General features: G+C 43.8%; 1 protein-coding gene across 12 annotated transcripts in view; it reads right to left on the reverse strand.

Annotated features, from left to right (window-relative positions):
* GRIA3 (glutamate ionotropic receptor AMPA type subunit 3) overlaps positions 1 to 26,392 on the reverse strand; it is a 198,910-nt gene that overhangs the window by 44,400 nt on the left and 128,118 nt on the right. For all 12 annotated transcript variants that reach the window (XR_008328680.1, XM_053375003.1, XM_053374998.1 and 9 more), the window contains one exon: positions 14,879 to 15,077. Coding sequence is in view for 11 of the 12 variants with exons in the window: in XM_053375003.1 (XP_053230978.1) it covers positions 14,879 to 15,077 (199 nt within the window). In the remaining variant the exon portion in view is untranslated. The remainder of the gene's footprint in view (positions 1 to 14,878; positions 15,078 to 26,392) is intronic.

A 26,392-nucleotide genomic window follows, 5' to 3' on the forward strand; every position in this document is an offset into this window, starting at 1 on the left:
ACCATATAACTCTCTATTTCAAACTTTTAGTATGCTGTGAGCAACCTCTGGCCCATGGGCTTAAGCAGGCATGGCAGGGTTCCTTGTCTGGCCCGTTTTCTTTAAACCACACCCACTGGCTGTACACCAGATGTCATATAAAATGGAGCTGCGATGGAACGTTGGGGGAACTTCAAGTGTGCCCTGATTGTTTCTTTGCAAGCACAGCTCACTGACATCACGGATGGGCTTTGACAGCAAGCCCCTTTGAAGCTGGCCATTTGCAGGCATTGTTTATATTCAAACCACACCTGGAAGTGGGTGTTTTCCCAGGCTGGCATTGCAGTGAGTTTTGCTGGTTTGCAGAGGAACAAATGCCCACTGGAATCCAAATCATGCTGGCAAATGGGGCTTGCTGTTCTGCTTTTATTACAATGCACTGCTCTTTTTTCTGATTTCTTTATGTCATGCTTTAAGATCCTGCAAGTTCCTTGGTGACTCCTTATGTGTCGACTGAAATCATCACCACCACCATCATCATCTGTGCCATTTTGCATGCAAAAGCATGTGCTCTGTACAGTGCCACAGTCCTTTCCCTATTACTCTGATCTCAACTCAAGTGGGTTCAGTGGCCTGATGTAATTATCGTATACTGGTGAAAATACAGTGGTACATAAAAGACTTCCTTCTAATCCAGCTTGCCCTCATCACAAACACATGGAGAGAAGCCAAGTGTTGAAGCCCACAAACGGAAGTGATTTCTCTTATGTACTCTGCAAAATCCATTTTCCTTTTTTTGATACTGCTCTTTAGAAGACCAGAGGCAAATATTTCTTACAACTTCAAGAGATAATAATGATAGCTTTCTGGGGGCTTGTTTTGCATGCGTGTTTTTAGGGACAGTTCAAATGCAAACATATTTCTAAGTCTTTCATGTAGGCCTTCAGAGAGATTAAAACTACCTTCTACAACCAGATGTTTATTGTCGATTATAAATAGACATTATCAGCAACTCCTGGTGCTCCTTTGGAAACTCTTTCAGAAATAACTAAGAAGACTACCACACTACTTTTACTACAGAAAACAGATAGCTGCCTTGAGCTATTATTTTGTAATCACTGGGAAGGGTTTTGGATCAGTAATAGAGCTTTGCATGTATTCATTGTTGGTTCTACTCAAAGTAGAATGTGGCTAATATAGGTCCATTAATTTCAGTGGGGAAACTGTGGGTAAAAACTTAGTTGGATTCAACCCATAAGGCTCCATTAAATCCTCAAATAAAATATCCAGCATCTCTAAGTAGGACTGTCTAAAGTCCTCTTGACTAGAGCTAGGGCTCATCCACATTTCCATTTGTCCCATGCATAGAAAGGGCAGGTCTGAGCAGTTTTCCTCTTGTCCTGTGCTTTCTAGCCATGGGTCTGAGCAGTTTTGTCTTTCCCCAAGAAAACCCATTCTTTAGCACTCAGTCAGAACAATGCACTCTCCAAGCGTCCCTATTAACCAGGGACAGTCCCAAAATTAGAAAAGCCAGCCAGGTTCTCATTTGAGCCTGGACTGTCCCTATTTCCTCCACCAGTGCATTTTAAAGTATCTACCAACTTTCTAAAAGGATTGGGAAAATTCCTTCAGAGTCAATCAGTTTCTAGCTGCTGAGTTGGCTATGTTCTACCTCCTCTTGTTGGAATCACTATGCTTCTGAAAGCCAGTTGTTGGGAACTGCAGGGGGTGAGGAATGTTTTGCCCAGGTCCTGCTTACAGACCTTCTATTGGCATCTGGCTGGCCATTGTGAAAGACGGATGCTGGACTAGATGGGCCATTGGCCCAATCCAGCAGGCTCTTCCCATGTTCTAAAGCATTTGCACCCACCATTTGCTGGAATGGGATAGCTGCTGCTCTCAGATCCTGTTTGCAGACAGGATTCTAGACCCTTGGAGGCCTGCAAACAAGACCTGAGAGTTGCAGCACTCCCATTCCAATAACTGAGTATAAATAAATAAATTTAAAACCATAAAAAACCAGAAGCAAAACAATACATAGAAACAAAACTCACTGCATGCTGAATGGATCCTCCACCCCACATACCTGTAATGAATTACTGTCAAATTCACAGTTCCCCCAATGGATCCTGGGAACTGTAGTTTTTAAGGGGGCTGGGAATTATAGGGGTAAACTAAAGTTCCAAGGATTCTCCTAGGGGGAAGCCCTGCGCTTTAAATGCGAGAGGTGCAGAACTGTGCTGTGCAGAAGGCATCTCTCCAGCAGCCCATGCTATGCAATCAAAGCAAATTCAATACACATGAGACTTCTCCCATTGAATCCTAGGGACTGTAGTTTGTTAAGGATTCTAGGAACTGTGAAGGATGAATTCTCATGCCTCTTTGAGGGAAGCCTGGGTTGCTTAAAGGGGTACAACACTTCTTTAAATGTGTAGTATGGGTGCGACCCCTGTGTGCCTTTAAATAAACTTTAAACATGTGGTATGAACACAGCCAAAGATACATAGTTGCATCTTTTGCTGCATCTTTAACCAAAGCATCTAGTTTGGTCCTCCAGGAGCAACCCCTTATGCCACAGGACAAACTGGATTATTATTGTTATTCTTATTTGGGGGGCAACGGAACTTTCAAAAGCAGATGGTGAGTGTGTGTGTGTGTGTGTCTAAATATAAATTAGAAAACCTTACTAAGTCTTTGCGTGGCGATGTGTGTTAAACCACAGGGCCTAGGACTTGCTGATCAGAAGGTCGCGTCCACCAGTGCCACCATCGCCGAGCTTGGGAAGGAGGTTGAGCTGGTGCTTGTCCTAGGTGGTGGTGGTGGTGGCGGCGGCGGCAACTGCCGCTGCAAGGGACCATTCTGTTGCCTCTCCCTGGCTTCTCCCTGACCTCTCCCTGGCTATCACTACCACCCTCTTCCCTTGGGCAGCTTGTAGTGGTTGCTGGAGAGCAAACAAGGAGTAGTAGAGGCTGCTGCCCCAGCTCTGAGGTGCAGGCAGAAGATAGGGCTACCCTGGGCAGGAAGAAAGAGGGAGTGGAGCAGAGCACAGGGAATCTTGATTTTTTATTTTACAAAAATGACAGGTATTTTGGTTCCCATGTTTCGGAAAGCATGAATTAAGTAGGTTTTGTCATTAAATGTGAACTAAATTGAATTCTCCCCCCTTCCCTAGCTGTCACCAAGGTTTGTTCTTGGTAAGCAACAGTTAAGAATAAGAGATATCCTTTTGTGTGCTGGGACTGCTATCACTTCCTATATTTCCTTGCTTTGCCTGCAGGGAAGAAATTATTAGGCCCTGGGAGCATTACAAGATTGCTCTGGAAACCTAGTGCAGTGTGCAACGCTAAGAGCTCAGAGGCTAAGCAAGATGCCCAGAGGATACAAGCAAAGAATCCTTTCTCCAATGAAGCTCCTTAAGGCAGGAAAATAACAAACATCATTTCATCCTGCACGGTATATGTGTGACCAGCTAAGCTCAGAATCTGGTGCTTTGGCCAAATGGGCATCCAACTTTATGGATTTCTTTATATGTTAACTGCTTATTGCACCTTGTTGTAGTCCCAGGCCATGTGGGGGTCCATCCCTTTTCATTAGCACAACTACCTTCAGCAGTTGATTAGGATGACACAGAAAGTGCCCAAGAGCAGCTTTGGCGGCTTGTGAGCATGGAGTGGCTTGTGAGTTGGGCATGCACCACACTGGTGTGGCAGGAGAGGATGGCAAGTGTGGCAGGAAGATTCAAAGAAGCATTTAAGCATTTCAGTGAAGCATAAAGGTAAAGTGTAAAGGGACCCCTGACCATTAGGTCCAGTCGTGACTGACTCTGGGGTTGCGGCGCTCATCTCGCTTTATTGGCTGAGGGAGCCGGCGTACAGCTTCCGGGTCATGTGGCCAGCAAGACTAAGCTGCTTCTGGTGAACCAGAGCAGCGCACAGAGATGTCGTTTACCTTCCCGCCGGAGTGGTACCTATTTATTGACTTGCACTTTGACTTGCTTTCGAACTGCTAGGTTGGCAGGAACTGGGACCGAGCAACAGGAGCTCACCCCGTCGCGGGGATTCGAACCGTCGACCTTCTGGTCGGCAAGCCCTAGGCTCTGTGGTTTAATCCACAGTGCCACCTGCGTCCCCCTCAGTGTGGCATAGCATAGTACAAAAACATTGAGGGTGGGGGGAGAGATAGCATGCTCTTCTTATTTCCCCATGTCCTTACAACTGTGGCATCAGGTTCTGCAGCAGCAGAGCTTACATATCTACTTGTACAATTGCGAGTCATTAGATGCTGAATGTAATTAAAAGATTTACCAGGCAGATAAGCTGCCACAGCTGTAGACTTAAGACAACTTCACTTCTGGATTGTTTCTTCTCCCCTCTCCCAGGTATCCCACAGTATCACAGCAGTGGCATATTCATTACATTTGGATATATGTAAATGGTTCCCATCTGGAGGAAAAGGCTGTCAAAGGCAGCTATCCCATTTTGATACAGAGGACTATCTGACAGCCATCCTCAAATATCTAAAGGGCTGTCACATGTAGGATGGATTAAGTTTGTCTTCTCTTGCTCTGGACAGTAGGACTCAAACCAATTGATTCTACAAGAAAGGAGATTCCAGCTAAACATCAGGAAAAACTTTCTGACAGTAAGAGCTGTTCAGCAGTGGACTTCCACAAGAGGTAGTGGACTCTCCTTCCTTGGAGGTCTTTAGACAGAGGTTGGATGGCCATCTGTTGTGGATGCTTTAGCTGAGATTCATGCCTTGCAAGGGGTTGGACTAGATGATCCTCAGGATCCCTTCCAACTCTACAGTTATATGATTCTAACCAGAAACAGTATCCACACCTCTCTTCAGGAGCATTGGGTATTGTCCTACAGTTCTCCACAAACAGGGGTTTTAAACTCTGGCAAATATGAAAAATTAGAAAAGAGAAAGGATTCTTTGTGTTGATGAGGAGATGAGAGTTTGTTTGTCTTAAACTGAACCTGATATAAATGACATCACCAGGCAAGCTCACACCTCTCACTGAGTTTGTATACATACCTAAGGTACATATGTAAGAGTCTCGTTTATAATTATATTTTGGGAATGATTTGTGTTCTTATGTAGCTGAGTTTTTTAAAAAAAAAATTTTCTAGATGTCCCACGATCATATTATGAAATAGTTGTGTTCTGTACTATAAATCAATCACTGCCAGGAGTTGTTTCTTTTTGTTTTCCAATGTATTTCCTATCAAGAAAGAATTTGGTCTGGTGCTAGCAAATTTTTATTCTGAAATTGTGGCTCAAAGAACCACTGCTCTGAGCAATGGTGGTGCCAGGGAACAACCTCACTGCTGCCTTGGCCTAATGAGTGCCATTCCCTATGCCCTGCCTCCTGAACCACCTGGGGGCTGCATGCTGGTGATGAGCAGGCCCAGAGGCAAAAGTGGGTAGGTGTATGGTTGGCTGCATTCCAGCCAATCAAACTTCAAGAGGTTTCCACACCCCCCCAACCCACAAACATCTCTTCACCTAGGCAAGCAGGAGCATTGTTGGAGTTCAAGGGCATTCCGGCCAGGCAAAAGCACCTGAGGAGCATGCCTGGTAAGGGGTGTGGCCTAAGGAGGGGCCATGTGGCCTAAGGAAATTCCCTAGGGCAAAATAAGAGAAGCCATCAGGTCTAAGATTTCCCAACCCTGCCAAGCTGCCTTCTATTCACTCCAACATGCGCACACAGAGAGATGGAAAAAACAAGAACCAGCCCCAGTGCAGAGGCAAAGCTAGGCTTTATTTCACCCAGGTCAAGGACACAGTTTGGCACCACCCCACATGCACACACACAGGCTGGGAGCCTCAACGGCACCCCTATGGAGGCTTCACCTGGGGCAAAAAACCCAGCTAGCCCCCTGTAGCTATAGCACTGCCCAGTGATCTCGACCATGCCAAGCAGACACTAACGTGGAAACTGGACTGCTCCATTCCAAGTCTCTCAAAGCCTCAGGTGAATTTGGACAGTTTTTGGGTTGTAGAAGGCAAGTCCTTTGGGCATTAAGTAAGTAAGTAAGTAATTTAACAACTGTTGTTTTTGGGCTTTGACATGCATTTTGTCTGTTATCATTATATATATATTAAAAATGCCTGGATGGGTAGCTGTTTCAGTCAGCAGCAAAAACCAGAAAGAAAGAAAGAAAGAAAGAAAGAAAGAAAGAGAAAAAAATATTGTGGTGCCTTAAAGAATAACAAATTATGGTACAAGCTGGGGTGGGAAGCCACAGGATATGGGGCCAAATGTGTCACTCCAGGCTCTCAGCACACTCCCCAGATCATGCTCCTCATCACAGATCCTGCTTTTTATCCTGATTGGAATGCATCCTTGAGTTCTGATACAGCTTTTTGAGTGACTTGATAAAGGATAGAGATGACTGGATAAGTATGCTGTACAAAGCTATATTATATTTGTTGCTTTGCCCGCTTTTGCCTCTGGCCTCCCACCCCCACGGACATGTGGCCCCCAAAAGGCTGCCCAGAAGGCAATGCAGCCCCCAGGCCCAAAAGGGCTCCCATCCCCTGATACAAGCTTTCATATATTACATTCTACTCCATCCAATGCCTTCAGGAAAACACTTCAAGCTTATGCTGTAATAATCAATGGTAGTCTTTAAAGTTCAGAAGGATTCTTTGCCATCCTAAATGAGGCATGTACAGAGCTGGACATCTCTTCTGTGAAAGGATCTACCATTCGTGATGTTTGTAAGCTTTATTTAAAAAAAATAAATTGTAAAAATACCTATTATTCATTTAGGGCACCCCTTCAATCACTCAAAAGGTCTTTCATCAATTAATAATCTAACCAATTCATCACCTGCACACTTGCGTCCCTACAGAGAAGCTATATATTTTCTTCTAACAAGCACCTATTCATGTGACACAGCAGTTATATAAAGTGGTACAGTAAGTTAGGGGGTGGGGGGAAGAATATGGAGCCTTAGCTATCTCAGGCAATGTCACTATCATTATTGCGTAGTTGTTCTCCCAAAAGTAGAACACAGAAACAGGGAGTGATTGCATTTCCCTGGGGCTCTGGCTGCTTTGCTCCAGTGATACATTCTCCTAGCTGCCAAGTTAACCCGTTAGCTGAAGCTCTACTGCAGTTTCACTTCAACAACTTTGCAATTCATGCTCTGCTCTCTGACCTGCACAAAGTCTCAGGTCTCACAGTTAGTGTCTTCTGCAAGCAAATATTCATGAGATAGTGAGTGAAATTTGCTCATGTGTGTGTTGCAAATCGCAATTAGAGGTTAAATGGAGTGGAGGGAAGATTTGCAGGATGCAAGTCAAAGGGGACCATTTATCAGCCATGCCAAATTTTGCTATGAAGATATACAAGATTTCACTTTAGGACCAGAAGTGGGCAGAAGTGCAGTAGTCTGGGATCACAGGAGGTCAAGGCCCTGTTACTATTTCTGCAGCAGGGCCCTAGTAGGGTCCCCGTCTCCAGCAACCTAGAGATGCCCAATCAACATGAAAGAGGAAATTTGTAGCTACTGAAAAGGAATATTCTCACTCTTTGCACTAACTGAAGCCAGAGTGAAAGGAGCTGTGTGTAAAGAACACCAAATACTGTAGTGGTTTTTCCTGTATGCTCCAAAGTTAAGCTCTTGGCAATATTGAAAACACAAGATGCTTCAGTTTCAAGAAAACGGTGTGCAAGTTCTGCCACATACAATGGAACTTCAGGAAAACCACATTACTCCAAAAGAAGATACTGGAACACTCCAAATCATTTGCCCATGTGCATAAGCACGAAAAAGTAGATCTAGCTGGAAGGCAACATATGGAGATCTGCATAGGTCATTACAATGGATCTCTAATGATTATTCGTGTATAATCTTAGAAGATTGTATAATCTTAGAAGAGTGTGTGGCTGAGACTATAATGAAGTTACTCTGCACTTCTGAATTTGCCACTAAATTCTGTGAGTAGGGAACTTCAACCCTGGGGACTGAATGCAGGCCTCTAGACCCCTCTGTCTGGTACTTGGTATTTTCCACAGGTTGCACCCATTCCCTGGCCAAATTCCTTTCCCTGGCCTGATGTGCACCCTCTTTGAGTGTTTTTGCCTGACTTGAATGTGCCATTGAGATTCAATAATCGTTCTTGCTTGCTTAGAGAGAGGGTAGAGAGGTAACTAAAAGGTAAAGGTAAAGGTACCCCTGCCCATACGGGCTAGTCGTGTCCGACTCTAGGGTTGTGTGTCCATCTCACTTAAGAGGCCGGGGGCCAGCGCTGTCCGAGGACACTTCCGGGTCACGTGGCCAGCGTGATGAAGCTGCTCTGGCGATCCTGCACCAGTGCAGCACACGGAAATGCCGTTTACCTTCCTGCTATAAAGTGGTACCTATTTATCTACTTGCACTTTAAGGGTGTTTTCGAACTGCTAGGTGGGCAGGAGCTGGGACCGAACGACGGGAGCTCACCCCGCCATGGGGATTCAAACTGCCAACCATGCGATCGGCAAGTCCTAGGCGCTGAGGTTTTACCCACAGCGCCACCCGCATCCCTTAGAGAGGTAACTAGCCTACTTTAATTGCTTCACCCACTTTTGCTTTTTGTCCTGCTCACCGCTGGTATGTGTCCCCTGGATGAGAGTGTAACGGAAAAAGGTTCCCCACTCCCCAGAGTGCTAACTGGGTACAAGGGTCACTTGGATCTACTGGAATTATCAAAAACAAATGGCAACAACATGCTATATTTTTTTTTCTAATTATGGATTCCATCATCCTCTTGTTAATTCTGATGTACAGAAAGAATCAGATTCATTATGCAACTTTAACACAATACATTATATTATCCTAAACCCAATAGTAGTGCATTCGGTTTTTAGTCATGCAATGTCCTGTCAAAACAACAACAACTATGTACTCCAAGAAGTTAAAGGTGACATACATAGTTCTCCCCATTTTATCCTCACAATAACCCTAAGAGGTAGGTTTGGCTAAGGGATACAGTCACTAGCCCGAGGTCAGCCAGGAAGCTTCATGGTTGAGTGGTGATTTGAACCCTGGTCTCCCAGGTCCCAATACAACACACTAACCATGACACCACAGGAGCCTGCTAGATGGCCCCATTTAGTCCAGCATCCTGTTCTCACAGTGGCCAACTTGGTGTCTGTGGGAAGACCACAAACAGAACCTGACAGCAATGGCACTCTCATCACTTGCAACTCCTAGCAACAGACATACAGACATACTGCATTGGATAGCAGAGGTAGAAGATCACCTCAGACATTTTGAAATAAAAGGGATTTTTATTTTTTTAGAATCAAGGATTACACTAAAAAGGCTAAAACATTCCCAATGTCTATCCCATTGGGATAAAAGCATTCCAGAATGTGGATAAAAGTGCACAAAACCCATTGACTGCCATTTATAGCACCACCCTTGTGTTGCATTGCTGCCTAGTGTTGCTAACTAGAAATAAGAAGAAAAAAAAAAGATAAAGGACCCCTGGCAGTTAAGTCCAGTTGCAGACGACTCTGGGGTTGCGGCACTCATCTCGCTTTACTGGCCAAGGGAGCTGACGTTTGTCCACAGACAGTTTTTCCAGGTCATGTGGCCAGCATGACTAAGTGGAATCCTTTGGTAGCCAGATAACTTGCAGTTGGGAAGCTGCAGGAGCTCAGGAGCTATTTGGAGTATAAAGTATGTTCTACTGTGAAAATGTCACATACACAGATGAGAACACCATATCATGAGAACTCAGGGTGCATTTTAATTTTTTAAGATTGGGAATGTTTGACCTATAAAGTTTGAGTCCTGCCAGCCACCAAACCATTATGACAGATAGGGAAACAGTCAGCAGTATAAAACAGGTTGCTGGCTGGATGCTGCCCAGTCCTGAAGCAGATGAAATTCATTACCATCTGTTCACATAAAATGAATTGCTGGTGTGATTCCACTTTCAAATAGTAAGTGTTCCCCATTTCATTAAAAACAACACCACAACATCAGTGACTAATACTTTGTGGCTTTGTTAGTGAGGCCAAAGATTGGACTAACCTAGGCACCTCTCACCTGCACATGGCTAAGTGCCAGAGATTCTGGGACATGAACCAAGACCTTGCTGAGTGACATATCTGTGCTCAGGCACCAGAATACTCCTCTGAGCACAGAAAGAAAGAGGAAGAGGACTGACAATGAGCAGAAAGGCACAATCCAAACAACCAAAGGACTGGAGCATGTGTCATATGAGGAAAGGCTGAAGTGTTCATTGCTTTTTAGCTTGGAACAAAGGTGGTGTATAACAAGATGCAGGTTGAGAACAAGGGGTTAAGGCAAAAGAGGCCCCTCATGTCATGACTTTAGAACCTGGATGTGGTTGATCCAGTGAAACACAATGAAGTACATCTCCACAGAATATGTAATTAATCTGTGGAGTGCAATGCCACAAGATGTGGTGATGGCCACCCACCCAAATGACTTTAAAAAAGAATTAGACAAATTCAGGGATTAAAATGAGCATCTGTTAACAGCTATCACCCATAGTGACTGTAAAGAACCTACAGGTTCAAAGGCAGTATCTGACTCAGTATCAATTGCTGGAAAGCAAGACTATGTGAGGCACAATTGCCTTCATGTTCTGGTCATAGGCTTCCAGGAGGCATCTACAGGATGCTGGGCACTATGGACCTTTACTGAATCATACCAGGGATCACAGGGATGAGGGTGGCACTGTGGTCTAAACCACAGAGCCCAGGTCCTGCTTACAGACCTTCTATTGGCATCTGGTTGGCCACTGCGAAAGACGGATGCTGGACTAGATGGGCCATTGGCCCAATCCAGCAGGCTCTTCTCATGTTCTAAAGCATTTGCACCCACCATTTGCTGGAATAGGACAGCTGCTGTTCTCGGGTCCTGTTTGCAGACAGGATTCTGGACCCTTGGAGGCCTGCAAACAGGACCTGAGAGTTGCAGCACTCCCATTCCAATAACTGAGTATAAATAAATAAATTTAAAACCATAAAAAACTAGAAGCAAAACAATGCATAGAAACAAAACTCACTGCATGATGAATGGATCCTATGTGAAGTGGAGAGAACAGTCCCCCCTTCCCAAGTGCTGCCTTCCCAGTAGGGATCCTCCACCCCACACACCTGTAATGAATTACTGTCAAATTCACACCCTACACTTTAAACACATGGCAACCCAAGCCCCCAATGGATCCTGGGAACTGTAGTTTTTAAGGGGGCTGGGAATTGTAGGGGTAAACTAAAGTTCCAAGGATTCTCCTAGGGGGAAGTCCTGTGCTTTAAATGCGAGAGGTGCAGAACTGTGCTGTGCAGAAGGCATCTCTCCAGCAGCCCATGCTATGCAATCAAAGCAAATTCAATACACATGAGACTTCTCCCATTGAATCCTAGGGACTGTAGTTTGTTAAGGAGTCTAGGAACTGTGAAGGATGAATTCTCATGCCTCTTTGAGGGAAGCCTGGGTTGCTTAAAGGGGTACAACACTTCTTTAAATGTGTAGTATGGGTGCGACCCCTGTGTGCCTTTAAATAAACTTTAAACATGTGGTATGAACACAGCCAAAGATACATAGTTGCATCTTTTGCTGCATCTTTAACCAAAGCATCTAGTTTGGTCCTCCAGGAGCAACCCCTTATGCCACAGGACAAACTGGATTATTATTGTTATTCTTATTTGGGGGGCAATGGAATTTTCAAAAGCAGATGGTGTGTGTGTGTGTGTGTGTGTGTGTTTGTGTAAATATAAATTAGAAAACCTTACTAAGTCTTTGTGTGGCGCTGTGGGTTAAATCACAGAGCTTAGGACTTGCTGATCAGAAAGTTGGCGGTTTGAATCCCCGCAACAGGGTGAGCTCCCATTGCTCGGTCCCTGCTCCTGCCAACCTAGCAGTTCAAAAGCACATCAAAGTGCAAGTAGATAAATAGGTACCGCTCCAGCGGGAAGGTAAACAGCATTTCTGTGCGCTGCTCTGGTTTGCCAGAAGCAGCTTAGTCATGACCCGGAAGCTGTACGCTGGCTCCCTCGGCCAATAAAGCGAGATGAGCACTGCAACCGCAGAGTCATGCGCAACTTGACCTAATGGTCAGGGGTCCCTTTACCTTTACCAGGGATCACAATATTTCAACAAATCCCCAGGTAGATCCAGGCGTGCCTTATCATCATCATCATCATTACCACCATCATCATCCTGTCTTTTTCCCTGATAAGGTCTCAAGGGTAAAGGAGCAGTAATCAATGAACGAGTAATCAAGAAATAGAGTGTCACATTCTCCCATACCTAGTCAACAGAGCAAGACCTCCTGTCCAATGCATTTCAGCATCAGCCTGTTTTCTCAGCTCATGCTCAGGGATTAAGAACCAATGGCTCTTGAGAGGTTGTTGGGCTTCAGCACCCTTCAACCTCACCCAGCATGGCCAATGGCTAGGGGCAATGGACGTTGCAGTCCCACAGCATGCCCACCCTTGATTTAGCTCCTGCTTAAGCTCTGGGCCCAGACCCAACCCAACTCTTCAATCCACAGTGGACTCTTTATCTGAAAACGTTCCCTTTGGAATCCAGACACCCAAGGTCTTAGCCTGACTATGACCCCAAGTTATAAGGTACATAAGTCCTTATTTTAGCTGTCAGAGAAGTTCCAAGTTATGCTGCCACAGTCAATTTCATCTCTCCCACCAAACCCCTCTCTTGGTTGCACTAAATTTCCCTTTACATATTATTTAGAATTCCAGATGCATCTTCCTCCAAGAGACATAGCAATAAAGCACCCAGTTCTTTTAATTGTACATTGCAGCATTCAGATATTTAATGATTTCCATTTTTTACACCTTGTAACAACACTTGCCTTTCATTACTTGAAAGAAAGGATTTCTTTTTAGATAACAGAAGAGGGGGTGCATGCACCCCCATCTTTTCCTCTCTGCCAGCAATTGATCTTTTTTAAACACACACACACAAACCACCTATCCCTTGAATCACAGTTTGAAGACAACAGAAGGGCCATAGCATGCAACTCTCTGGAGACGGAGATAGCAGATGAAAATAGACAGTTGCCAAAAGCATTAAAAAAGTATCCTTGAGTGTTTGGGGTGAGACTTTGTCGCACAGTCTCCTAGATCCAGGATGCAGGAAGAACTGGAGAGATGGTGGGGGGAGGTTTTCTGCTAGTCACTCACTGCAGTTGTAGTCCAATAAGACATGGATGACACTCCTGCATTAAACCATAGTTTATTGTAATGTTCACAATAAATGGGCATCACAATAAACTATGGTTTAATGCAGGGGTATCCTCCAGCTTTTGTTGGACTTCAACTCTCATCATACCTAAGCATTAGTTATGCTGGCTGGGGCTGATGGGAGTTGGAGTCTGACAACATATGGAGAACACCATTTTGCCTGGAATGCAACTGTGCATTGACTGCAAGCATTTCCTTTTAGCTTTGATTAACCACAGTTTAGTGTTGTGTCCAAGCCCTAAATTGTAGTTAATCTGAACTATGGTTTGCCAAAACAATCCAGCTGCCATGCCTCTCAAGTGGCTTGTTTCAAACAAGCCATAATTGCGGCTCTCCACAGCTTGTTATGTTTGGACAACATGACAAGCTGCAGTTAATGGGGGGTAGCTCTCTGAGGAGAATAGCCTCCCAACAATTCTGAGCACTTTTTACAAATTACAGTTCCTGGGATTCTTTGTGGAAAGCCAAAGGTAGTTTGATACTGCCTTAAATGTATAGTGCAGATGGGGCCTAAGAGGGCTGGTTCAATCCTTTCTGCTTGTACTGCCAACTAATGAACTACAATCTCTGGCTTTGTGCTATGTTCAAATCAGTGTTCTTGTTTTGCTTTGCTCCAGCAAACCATAGTCAGTAAGCCAAGAACAAACCATGCATATTGTTGAGAGCAAAATAAACCATGGTCTCTGGTTCAGACCTAATGCTATGCCAGGGAACATGGTTTGTTGCCTATCCACATGAACAGGAAGGAGTGAAACAAGCCAGAAAGTCAATCCATTAATGAGGTCACTTAATTATGAAAAGGCTCCCTCTAAAACAAAATTACAGTGTACCATAACAGGCCTGCTACTGGAATGTTAAGCGTACTTACATATACAAAGATTCTTTTGAGACTTATCAGCATATAAGTAATCACGTCAAAAGGGGAGGAGAAATGTACCTGCTGGATCTTCCCTCCACCCTGAACAGGGCTTACACATCTACAGGAACATAGGAAGCTGCCTTGTACCAAGTGGTATGGTCCATCTACAACTCCGCTCATCCTTGACAACTGGTCATGCGAGATGGCACTGATTTGAGCCCAGCATTGTCTGGAGGTCAGCACCATTTCTACCTATGTTGTCTTTTCTGACTGGTAGCTGCTTTCCAGAGTTTCAGTTAGGAGTCTTTTCGTCTTTACTGGGGATGCCAAATTTGAGCCTGGGACCTTCTTCAAGGAAGGTATGTAGAATCATAGACTCATGGAATCATAGAGTTGGAGAGCCATTTAGTCCAACCCCCTGAAGTTCAGGAACATTTTTGCCCAATGTAGGTTTTGAGCCCAAGACCCTGAGATTAGGAGTCTCATACTTACTGACTGAGCTGCTCTGCTATTGAGCTAGGACCTTCTCCCTTACATCCATAGCCTCTCTCCATGAAACTTTTGCAGAGCTTTTAATTGCACACACAGTGCCTACATGCATCTAGGTTTTGTGCGCATAGATTACATTTATGTGTTAGGCTGAAGATGGAGCAGCTGCAGTAGCTGCAATCCTTCTCCACATACACAAACATGCTGAGAGAATAAAGGGTGGTTGTGCTTCTTCTTTTTTAAAAATACTACTACTACTACTAATAATAATGAAATAGTTTAGACATTGTAAGAAAAACCAGGAAACTTACTCTAAAAAATTCTTTGGTTGAACCTGAATCCAGAGTTCCATAGGCTATTTCAGTCTGCTTAGCCAAGTCTTCAGCACTTTCTATGGGAGACACCATCCTTTCCACCGTAAGGAAGGCAGCAAGGTTGGCAGTGTAGGAAGAGATAATGATGAGGGTGAAGAACCACCAGACGCCGCCAACAATTCGCCCTGAGAGAGATCTAAGAAAGAGGAGATGAGGTTATATTGGTTATAAAAACAAGTCTTTGATCTTCTTTGAGAAGAGAAGATGTGTGAGAGAGAGAGAGAAAGAGAGGGAGAGAGAGAGCTAGACACCCATATTGGCATTAAAAGATGCCCCAACATCATCAATAATCATGGCATGAAAACCACCAGTGCCCAAACCCCTATTATGCTGCACCTAATGGCTGGCAATCCATTCACAGAGTGGGTAGAGGCAAGAGAGAAATAGATCTCACCATGGCTACTATCCTCTTCTGAGCAGAGCTCTGGCTTCTTTAATCAATGCAAGGGTGGAACACCTGAACATCTTTCCACATTGTATCTCTAGCCAAATTAACAACTCATGTGCTGTGTCTGCTAATTCAACTCACCTGACTGAAGTGCTCTACTCCAGAAAGTCTATAGGCCAATCTAGGCACCCAATCATGAGAGAGTTAGGGTTAGGGTTAGAGAGGTGAGAACTGATTCCAAAATATGCCCCCCATGCTATGGTGGAGCACCCCATCCACCCTCTGCTTGCTCTTGTTTCCATTCATTGTAACTATAGAACATGTGTGTGTTGTTAGCATGCATTGAACTCTAAAGGAAGTATGGCTTTGTGTGTGTGTGTGTGTGTGTGTGTGTGTGTGTGTGTAAAAATACCTCTTCCACTCCACATCTCTCTCTCTCTCTCTCTCTCTCTCTCTCTCTCTCTCTCTCTCTCTCGTTATTCATACGCTACACTGAGCACATGTACAAGTTGCCTCTACATCTGTACATACGTTTGTGTGAACAAGTATACTAGATTTGCACAACTCAACTACTGCATACACACAGGTATGCAGACTGCACATTTGTTGAAAGTCACATATGAAACACTCAGGGTGCACACCTCAACTATTTGTCTTACACTTGTTGAATGTAAATGGCCATTCTCTCTCTCTCTCACCCCCACCCCCACCCCCACAATATCTCCAATATACGCAACATTCACATACATCAGAGTCAAAATGAACTTGCTGCCAACAGTCCTTCCCTGAGAATGTCAACGGAAAGGACTCACATCCTCCTCCTCTTTAACTCTCAGCTCCCTTCCTACCCACAGAGTTAGTTCTTCCTTGACTTCCCTCAGCCTCCCTACTTTCGCCACCTCTGACATCAACGCTGTTTCTAATTCTGGAGCTTTACTTGCTAGCTAGGTTGATCAGGCTGTCTGGACAATGCCTACATTTACCGTATATATATAAAAAACTGCATGTGCATAGGCTCTGCCTGCACGATCTGTTCCTTGCATATTTTTAGTGTACAGATTGCTTGTTCCACTTGTGCATGTGTAGGTTTTATAAAGACCTATGAGGGGGCAGGCCCAGTGGGAAATGGGCGGCCTCCTTCCCTCCATGCATTGTATGTATGTTGGTAGAAACATAGGAACCTGCCTTTTGCCAAGTCGGACAATGGCTCAGTCTAGCTTAATATCACCCACACAGACTGTAAGACATGGCGTCTGCCAAGCCCTGCCAACTGGAGAAAACAGTAATAGGCTAAATGCATCAATTGTTTCACACAGTAAGTGGCAGCACCAATTGTTTATGTATGGTATCTGAAAAGGTTGATGGTCATGCTTTAAATAATTTTTTGGGGAGGGGAGGATCAAAAAGGATATAGTAGCCATATCCCAGTACATTTCCAAGCACAATTCAAAGTGTTGGTGCAGACCTTTAAAGCCCTAAACAGCCTCAGCCCAGTATACCTGAAAGAGTGTCTCCACCCATCACTCAGCCCAGACACCGAGGTCTAGCTCCAAGGGCCTTCTGCTGGTTCCCTCACTGTGAGATGTGAAGCTACAGGGAACCAGGCAGAGGGCCTTCTTGGTAGTGGCACCTGCCCTGTAGAATGCCCTCTCACCAGATGTCAAACAGATAAACAACTATCTGACTTTTAGAAGACACCTGGAGGCAGCCCTGTTCAGGGAGGTTTTTAAAGGTTGATGTTTTATTGTGTTTTAAATATTTTGTTGGGGGCCGCTCAGAATGCCAGGGGCCACCCAGTCAGATGATGATGATAATAATAATAATAATAATAATAATAATAATAATAATAATAGTAATAATAATAATAGTATCTGTCAAAATGGGGAAAAAACTGGAGAGGGAACAATGGTGCAGTATGGGGTGGATGCAGGGAAGTGCAGCACCTGGGCATTAGTGGCAATGACATTCATCAAACCATCAGAATCACTGACACTCCTTGCTTTGACAAGTGAATGAGGATTTCAAGTTTGTCTGTGAGAACATATTAGCAAAGCGGATGTCAGAGAATGATGAAAAGAACTAAACAGAGGCTAGGCACTTCTTTTCTTTGATGGGGTTCCTCCTTCAGTCCAGCAGTTTAAAATGTAACACTCATTGGCAATATGAAATGCAATTCTACATAAAAGCTAAAGCTTGTATTTCAGCTGGCTGAATATATTTAGTTAAAGCTCAATGTGTTTTATGGGTTGAACCAATGCTGTAAGAAGTAAGCCCAATGAACCTTCTCCCAAGAAACTGTGCAGAAGATTGTAGCCATGTTGATCTTACTTATATGGGTATTATTGGATCTTGTTGGGTGCTATGTTATAATTTTGGACTTGCATTTATGGGAAGAGGGGTGGGATATAGGGGCTGTTGTGATGAACTCCTACCTCAAAATTAACCACTACTACATCACTTGCCAATCAGAAGGTCGGCGGTTCGAATCCCTGTGACGGAGTGAGCTCCCGTTGCTCAGTCCCTGCTCCTGCCAACCTAGCAGTTCGAAAGCACATCAAAGTGCAAGTAGATAAATAGGTACCGCTCCGGCGGGAAGGTAAATGCCATTTCCGTGCGCTGCTCTGGTTTGCCAGAAGTGGCTTAGTCATGCTGGCCACATGACCCGGAAGCTGTACGCCGGCTCCCTCGGCCAATAAGGCGAGATGAGCGCCGCAACCCCAGAGTCGGTCATGACTGGACCTAATGGTCAGGGGTCCCTTTACCTTTACATCACTGGTGGGGAGGAAGGAACACTGAGCATCCGTGGCAGAGCATCTGCATTGCATGCGGAAGGTCTCAGGTTCAACCTCCGGCATTTCTGGGAAACCCTAGACAGCCACCCCAGTCAGGGTAGACAATACTATGATAAATGGGCCAATGGTCTGATTTGGTGTAAGGCAGTTTCCTATTTCCATTCCTTTTAGTTCTTTTTTGAAGAAAACGTTTCAAAATGTGACTCACTATGGACCTTCCCCAATTACTATTTCTTTTGGTCATTTTATTCTGCTTAACAGGAGCACTTGTGCAATTTTAGAAATGAAATAACTGTTCTATATTGCCAGATTAAGCAAACATAAATGTAAAATATTCAGTGAATGGAAATATGTATTTTTTTTGGAAAAAATATGTATCAGCAAGCTTTCTTGATCAGATCCTACTGGGACTTTGAGTATCTAAGTCTAACAAAGAGAGACATGAGGAGATGTTCTGGTGTATTTTATGTTAATTGGAATTTGCATGTCTAAAACCCAGTGTTCCAAAGCATGCATATTCCGCTTTAGCAATTGAGTCTCTGGCAGATTTCCATTTTAGCCAGCATTGTCCCGGAAGAGGACTGCAAATATTTAGTCACTTCATTCTCCCTAGCAAATTTATAAAAATGCAGAAGGAATTTATAATAAGCCAAGTCATTGTAAGAAAACTTTTTCATCACCAGAAATCTAGAGATATGATTTTGCATTAGTTCACCGGGTGCTGAAGGAAAAAAAAAACACACCTTCTTTGCATCAGCCACTAGTGTATAGTTAATACACAATTCAGGAAGTAATACTCATGCATCAAATCAACACGTATTCAGGGGTTGGAACTGTGCTGGCTAGACCCATCCCTGAAGTCATGCCAAATGTGTGTGCTTTGACATAGGTGGCTGAGAAGGAATATCCTTCATTGTGTATACAGCTGGACTCATGAAGGATTCCACACAATATGGAACCCTGTTCAACCAATGATTCCCCCTTTACTGATGTTTGCATCAACATATGGGTGATGTGCATTGCCCCACTTCATAAAGGTAAAGGTAAAGGGACCCCTGGCCATTAGGTTCAGTCGCGGACGACTCTGGGGTTGTGGCGCTCATCTCGCTTTATTGGCCGAGGGAGCCGGCGTACAGCTTCCAGGTCATGTGGCCAGCATGACTAAGCCGCTTCTGGCAAACCAGAGCAGCGCACGGAAACGCCGTTTACCTTCCTGCCGGAGCAGTACCTATTTATCTACTTGCATTTTGACGTGTTTTCGAACTGCTAGGTTGGCAGGAGCAGGGACCAAGCAACAGGAGCTCACCCCATCACGGGGATTTGAACCGCTGGCCTTCTGATCGGCAAGTCCTAGGCTCTGTAGTTTAACCCACAGCGCCACCTGCATCCCTCTTCATAGTCACTCATTAATTCAGCATGTGAGCTTTACTTTCTTAAATGCTTCATGTTGAGAGACTTTTCCTCTCTCAGTGTTCTAGTTATCATTGTTTGGTGCAGACCCCAGCCCAGTAAACCAGGGAGAGAGTTACTTAAATTTGATTAAACCACAAGAGTGGATACCCCTTATAGCTGCCCCTTCTCCACAGCAACCACACACCCAAGAGCTATTGGTAACAGGGACAGAAGAGAGCACTCTGGAAACCAATTGGGCCCATAAGTCTCCAAGGGTGAATCAACTTAACTGGACTTCCACCCTGGTAGATGGATGGAAAACCTGTCATCAGAAAACCTACAGCGAGTAATGGCCTGACCATGATAAAAGAAGCACATCTCCCTCCTTCACTTTCAGAACACTGGAATCTAGGCCAGAATAGAATATCAAACCCAATGTGTGACCTACAGTAATGACTTGTCCAAATTATATTGGGGTTGTATTCTCTTGGTCTTTGAGAAGACTATAAAGCTTTCCCCAGTAGGATACTCATGGGCTCTCAAGTATATTGGGCTGTATTCAATGCTAGTCTGACTCAGAGTAGACCAATTGAAGCTAATAGGCATGACTAATTTAGGTCCCTTAGTTTTAATGGGTCTACTCTAAGTAGAAATTAGATGAAACCCATTATCTCTGCAACTTTAATTTGTGTGTGAGTTTAGCACAAAATGAACTGCATGCACAACAGATTTCAAATTAATGACACAGAACATAGACACATTGAGTTGGAGTGGACCCTGAGGATCATCTAGTCCAACTCCCTGCAATGCCGGAATATGCAGCAGATCGAATCTGCAACCTTGGCAGCACCATGCTCTAACCAACTGAGCTATCACACTATAATGATACCATCTGCAAGGAGTACCAATATTCTTCTGAACCCCAAATCCCTGGCCCCAAAAACAAACTTTAGGATTATAAAAGTCAGTGGTTTCCCCTCTCCTTCTAAATTGCACTTGACCTCTCAATAGTATTTATGCAAAGTACACAGAGTGGTCAGATACATGAAAATAAGCACAAAATCAATTGCAGTTAAGAGCGCCTTCCTCAACAAATGAACTTTAGCTGTTATCATGAAATCAAAGTAAATAGCATACCTTGAGAGGAAAATTTGAGTGGATGCATGTTAAAATAATAGCATGTTAACAACAAGGACAAAACAGATGCATCTTTATGCAACAGTTACATTATATTTACAGAACATTTACTCAGTCTTTAATGGGAACATCGTGAATGTTTAACTATACTCTTGACTACAAATTATGCATCTCTCTGTCTTAGACAAATTCTCATTAGGCACTCTAATCTGGAGCACTTTTAATCCCACTTACTTCTGTTGAAGTCAGTTGGCATGATTCTTGATGACCACAAAGTATTCCTGTAGCTGTTTTTTTTTTTTTTTTGGAAAGGACAAAGATCTAGAGATGCAGGCTGGGGTCTAAAGTGCTGTGTAAAGAGATTTTTAGGTGCGAGGGGAAAATGCTGGCTGTCTTTGGTTTTCTCATATCGGTAGCCATGGAGATTTTCCATCCCACTGAGATTCCTGTTTGCTTGTTTATGTTCTTTAAGCATTTTAAAGTATCTACCAACTTTCTAAAAGGATTAGGAAAATTCCTTCAGAGTCAGACTATCAGTTTCTAGCTGCTGAGTTGGCTATGTTCTACCTCCTCTTGTTGGAATCACTATGCTTCTGAAAGCCAGTTGTAGGGAACTGCAGGGGGGGGGGAGTTTTGCCCAGGTCCTGCTTACAGACCTTCTATTGGCATCTGGCTGGCCACTGTGAAAGACGGATGCTAGACTAGATGGGCCATTGGCCCAATCCAGCAGGCTCTTCTCATGTTCTAAAGCATTTGCACCCATCATTTGCTGCTGCTCTCAGGTTCTGTTTGCAGTCTTCCCTTAGGAGGATTCTGGACCCTTGGAGGCCTGCAAACAGGACCTGAGAGTTGCAGCACTCCCATTCCAATAACTGAGTATAAATAAATAAATTTAAAACCATAAAAAACTAGAAGCAAAACAATGCATAGAAACAAAACTCACTGCATGATGAATGGATCCTATGTGAAGTGGAGAGAACAGTCTCCCCTTCCCAAGTGCTGCCTTCCCAGTAGGGATCCTCCACCCCACACACCTGTAATGAATTACTGTCAAATTCACAGTTCCCCCAATGGATCCTGGGAACTGTAGTTTTTAAGGGGGCTGGGAATTGTAGGGGTAAACTAAAGTTCCAAGGATTCTCCTAGGGGGAAGCCCTGCGCTTTAAATGCGAGAGGTGCAGAACTGTGCTGTGCAGAAGGCATCTCTCCAGCAGCCCATGCTATGCAATCAAAGCAAATTCAGTACACATGAGACTTCTCCCATTGAATCCTAGGGACTGTAGTTTGTTAAGGATTCTAGGAACTGTGAAGGATGAATTCTCATGCCTCTTTGAGGGAAGCCTGGGTTGCTTAAAGGGGTACAACACTTCTTTAAATGTGTAGTATGGGTGCGACCCCCGTGTGCCATTAAATAAACTTTAAACATGTGGTATGAACACAGCCAAAGATACATAGTTGCATCTTTTGCTGCATCTTTAACCAAAGCATCTAGTTTGGTCCTCCAGGAGCAACCCCTTATTTCACAGCACAAACTGGATTATTATTGTTATTCTTATTTGGGGGGCAACGGAACTTTCAAAAGCAGATGGTGAGTGTGTGTGTGTCTAAATATAAATTAGAAAACCTTAGTAAGTCTCTGAGCGGCGCTGTGGGTTAAACCACAGAGCCTAGGAACGCTGATCAGAAGGTTGGCGGTTCGAATCCCCGCAACGGGGTCAGCTCCCATTGCTCGGTCTCTGCTTCTGCCAACCTAGCAGTTCGAAAGCACGTCAAAGTGCAAGTAGATAAATAGGTACCACTCCAGCGGGAAGGTAAACGACGCTTCTGTGCACTGCTCTGGTTCGCCAGAAGTGGCTTAGTCATGCTGGCCACATGACCTGGAAGCTGTACGCCAGCTCCCTCGACCAGTAAAGCAAGATGAGCGCCGCAACCCCAGAGTTGGTCATGACTGGACCTAATGGTCAGGGGTCCCTTTACCTTAAAGTGGTTCCATAGATCCATGGCACTTACTGCAGGGACAGCACTATGGAGTGCCTTGGATCCTGGTGGGGCCTTAAAAATATTTTCTTTCACTGAGCATAATGTGCATCTATCACCTACATGAACTCTGGAAAGGGAGGTAACACCATAGAAAAAAGAAGCAAACCTTGGTGTACAGGCACCGGCAGTTGACATAGCCAGGCATTTGTCAAGGGCCCACACCCAAGCAGGACGCTGATTGACAAGAGTCCCCTGGACCTGCCACAATCAGGATCTCCTGATAAGGACCATCTGTGTAAGTAGGAGGACCTCATTCCTTGGACAATGTGATGTGTTGCTAGCAGGAAAGGGCATATAATTACATCATCAGGGCAGATATGAGGTGGGAGATCTATGACAAGATCTCCCAACTTGCTTCTCTCTTACAACTGCTTCATTGCCATGTCACCTTGAGTGTGGGACACACACCTATGTGAATTAATTGACACTAACCCAGGAAATATGCCACAATTAGAACATAATCACTTGGGAAACACAGGTGTTACATGGGGATGCTTGAGTCCATGCTTATGTCCTGGCAAAACAAATTGAAACTGGATAGTTTGAAGCAAGCAGACTCATACAATGCTTTGAATTATTATTATTATTATTATTATTATTATTATTATTATTATTATTTTAGAGCAGTGAACATCAGACCTGTCTTCTGTTCCTTTGACATGAATGCAATCCAGAGAGAAAGTAGTCAACTCATTTAGCCTGCTGCTCAAAACAAGTTGGAAATTGTTTTGCAGGTTGGGTAAGTACTTCCAGTGAAACAGATGGACATAATCTGGTTTAGCTCCCTCATGGCCAGGCAAGACCCTTTGTGGGATGTTGTATCCATGTACGTTCCTACTTCCCACATCATTGCATGGGAGAGAGGAACAGCTGAATGGGTCTTAAGGCCATTTCACATAGTGAACAGAAGAAAGCCTTGGGTGTACAACCCGGGCTGGCATCAATAGTCAGACATCTGGCAAGAGCCCACATCCAGGCAGGAGGCTGCTGGACAAGATTCCCCTAGAGCTGCTGCAACAAGGAGGTAGACTCATTGAGGGAAGGGACTCCATGGAGCGAGTTTAGTCCAAGGGTCCTTCAAAATCTGGGGCTTTGAATAATCAGTTGCATAGAATCGTGTTCCTTGAGAAGGATGCATGCATTCATCACACTGATGTTCTACGTTTTAGGTGTCCAGTGAGAAAATCCTAGATGTGCACCTAAAAACGTACTGTGTGAAGCATCCCACAGAAATGTGGCATTATTTTATCTGTTTTTAGACTGTTTTATACTATTTTACATTTTTATTATTATTGATATGTTTGCTGTCCTGTGCTCCTTTAGGAGGAAGGGTGGAATATAGTAGTAATAATAATAATAATAATAATAATAATAATAATAATAATAATAATAGATTATTTATACCCTGCCCATCTGGCTGGGCTTCCCCAGCCACTCTGGGAGGCTTCCAAAAAAATATTAAAATACTGTGATGCATCAAACATTAAAAGCTTCCCTAAACAGGGCAGCCTTCAGATGTCTTCTAAAAGTCTGGTAGTTGTTGTTGTCTTTGACATCTGGTGGGAGGGCATTCCACAGGGAGGAAAATGAATGAATGAATGAGTGAATGAATGAATGAATGATAAGCATTATCATCTAACAGAACTCAATTTCCTGGACAAATGCTAATTCTCATGAAGAATCCAATGCAGTGAGTAGCTCATTCCAGCTAAAAATCTAAAATTAAGTAAGGGCATACCCTCAGGAATTTCCACACCAAATACTCACCTATTATAGGTCTAACTAGGCATTAGGTGTTCTGGCTGTTTCACACAAAGGCAGCTTGAAAGAGTCTAGGTCAGGAAGTCCAACAGTGAAGTCTCTCCCAGAATTCTCGTCTGTCTAATAGCTCTGCATGCTTTCATTCCATAAATGTACTCCAACAAAACTCACACCAGAGGACCTAAATTCCTTTAACTAGTGATATTAAAAAGAGGACTATAGGCTCAGTATCTTCTGAACAAATGAAAACCTTGTTCAGCTTCTTCACATTTACAGAGCAGTGGCTGGGATCCACAGGAAAGGTATGCAATTGTGGTTGGGTGGGTGGGTGGGAAGTATGTGCAGCAGAGGTTTGGCTCATTGTCCTCCACCCCTGAGCAGTTCCCACTGCTGAAGAAACATGCCTCTGTTCTGCTTCAAAAGTGGATTGTCTCTTTAGCAATAAGAATCATTGGTCTGGTTTGCACATAATGGTGAACCAATGTTTAAAAACTATGGCTTACCAGGAATGAGCAAGCATGCTGGTGCATGCATGCTACTCAAATCATGCCAACCTGCCTCCCTTTGCTATGCCATACTGAAACAAGCCATTATGTGCTAACCGATGCTCATTGTTTCTCTTCTTCAAACCACAAGAAGAATATAATATGGAGCACTCCTGTGGTATGTATAGAGAGAAACAAACCATTAGCATTGGTTTACATGTAATGCTAAGAAAGCACTCTGGTTTGTTTTCTGATATAGGACAGGGCCTTCTCAGTTGCAGCACCCAGACTGTGGAATTGCTTCCTTAGAGAGGCCTGGGCTGTCCCCTTTCTTATTGCTTTTGGACAGGCAGGCAAGTCTCTCCCCCCCCCCCCCGCCCTTATTACTACAAGTTGGTTTACTATGTGTTTTAAATCCCACTACATATTCTGTTTCATTCACTTCTCCTTTAATGCTCTCTGGCATTTGTTATTTTAAAAAATGTGTCTACAATTTTTATTGTCATATTGTACATTTATTTATATTTTATTATTATGAATTGCCTTGGGGACCCCTCTGAGCTGAAAGGCAGAGGCAGAAATGTTCTTCTGCACAAATAAAATATTAATTACTTGTATTGAATTGTGGGTAAATCTTCTGATGTTTTGTTGTGTGGTTTGGCCACAACACAGTGCTAATCACTGACAAAATGTTGGGCTTTCTTGAATTGCCCCCCCCCCCACTAATCTCCAGGTATGGGGAGCAGCCAAGAGTCGGTTGGGAACTTTAATAACATTAGCTACTCATAGACTGATATGTATATTACAGCGACTTTGATCTTTCATAGGCCTTCTTGAAGCATCCAAAATTGGGACGCTGATAAGGAGAGAAAATGTCCCATTCATTATGCAAAACAGAGATTGCTGAACATGTTAAGAGTCATCTAAAGAGCCTAACAGAAATCCTATGGGATTCTATTTACAGCTGAAAAACAGGTCTAGTGGAAATAAACATAAAGCCTGCGGCTTTCCATGTGATGCCTCATGCTTATTTTCCCGGTCCTTTAATGGGTGAACACATGGTCAACAGCAATTTAAATGCTATCACTACACACTATCTTAACAGCAAGCAGAGAGGCAGGGTCTCGTTACAGGTTTCAGGATTAAACTACAAAGCACACGGGCACATGAAGGAGGCTATAAGCTACTCATATACAGAAGGGTATTGTGACAGAAATTTGTTTGGCCATCAACAAATCCTTATAGAGGCATTGCACATGAACAGCTGGACAGATCATAAGGTTTGGATCTTAATGTGACTATAACAAACATGCAGTCACGACTTTGTGTGAATTCTGGTCCAGTCCCATTTAATTTCATCAGAACTTTTTGTCATCTAGATCCACAGTCTTGATCTTTCGTTCTTGCAAATATTATATCGGTCTCCTAAAAAAACCCATCCCTGAAGCTATCGTTA

Source organism: Podarcis raffonei, chromosome Z, assembly GCF_027172205.1.
Source record: "Podarcis raffonei isolate rPodRaf1 chromosome Z, rPodRaf1.pri, whole genome shotgun sequence".
Lineage (NCBI taxonomy): Eukaryota > Metazoa > Chordata > Lepidosauria > Squamata > Lacertidae > Podarcis > Podarcis raffonei.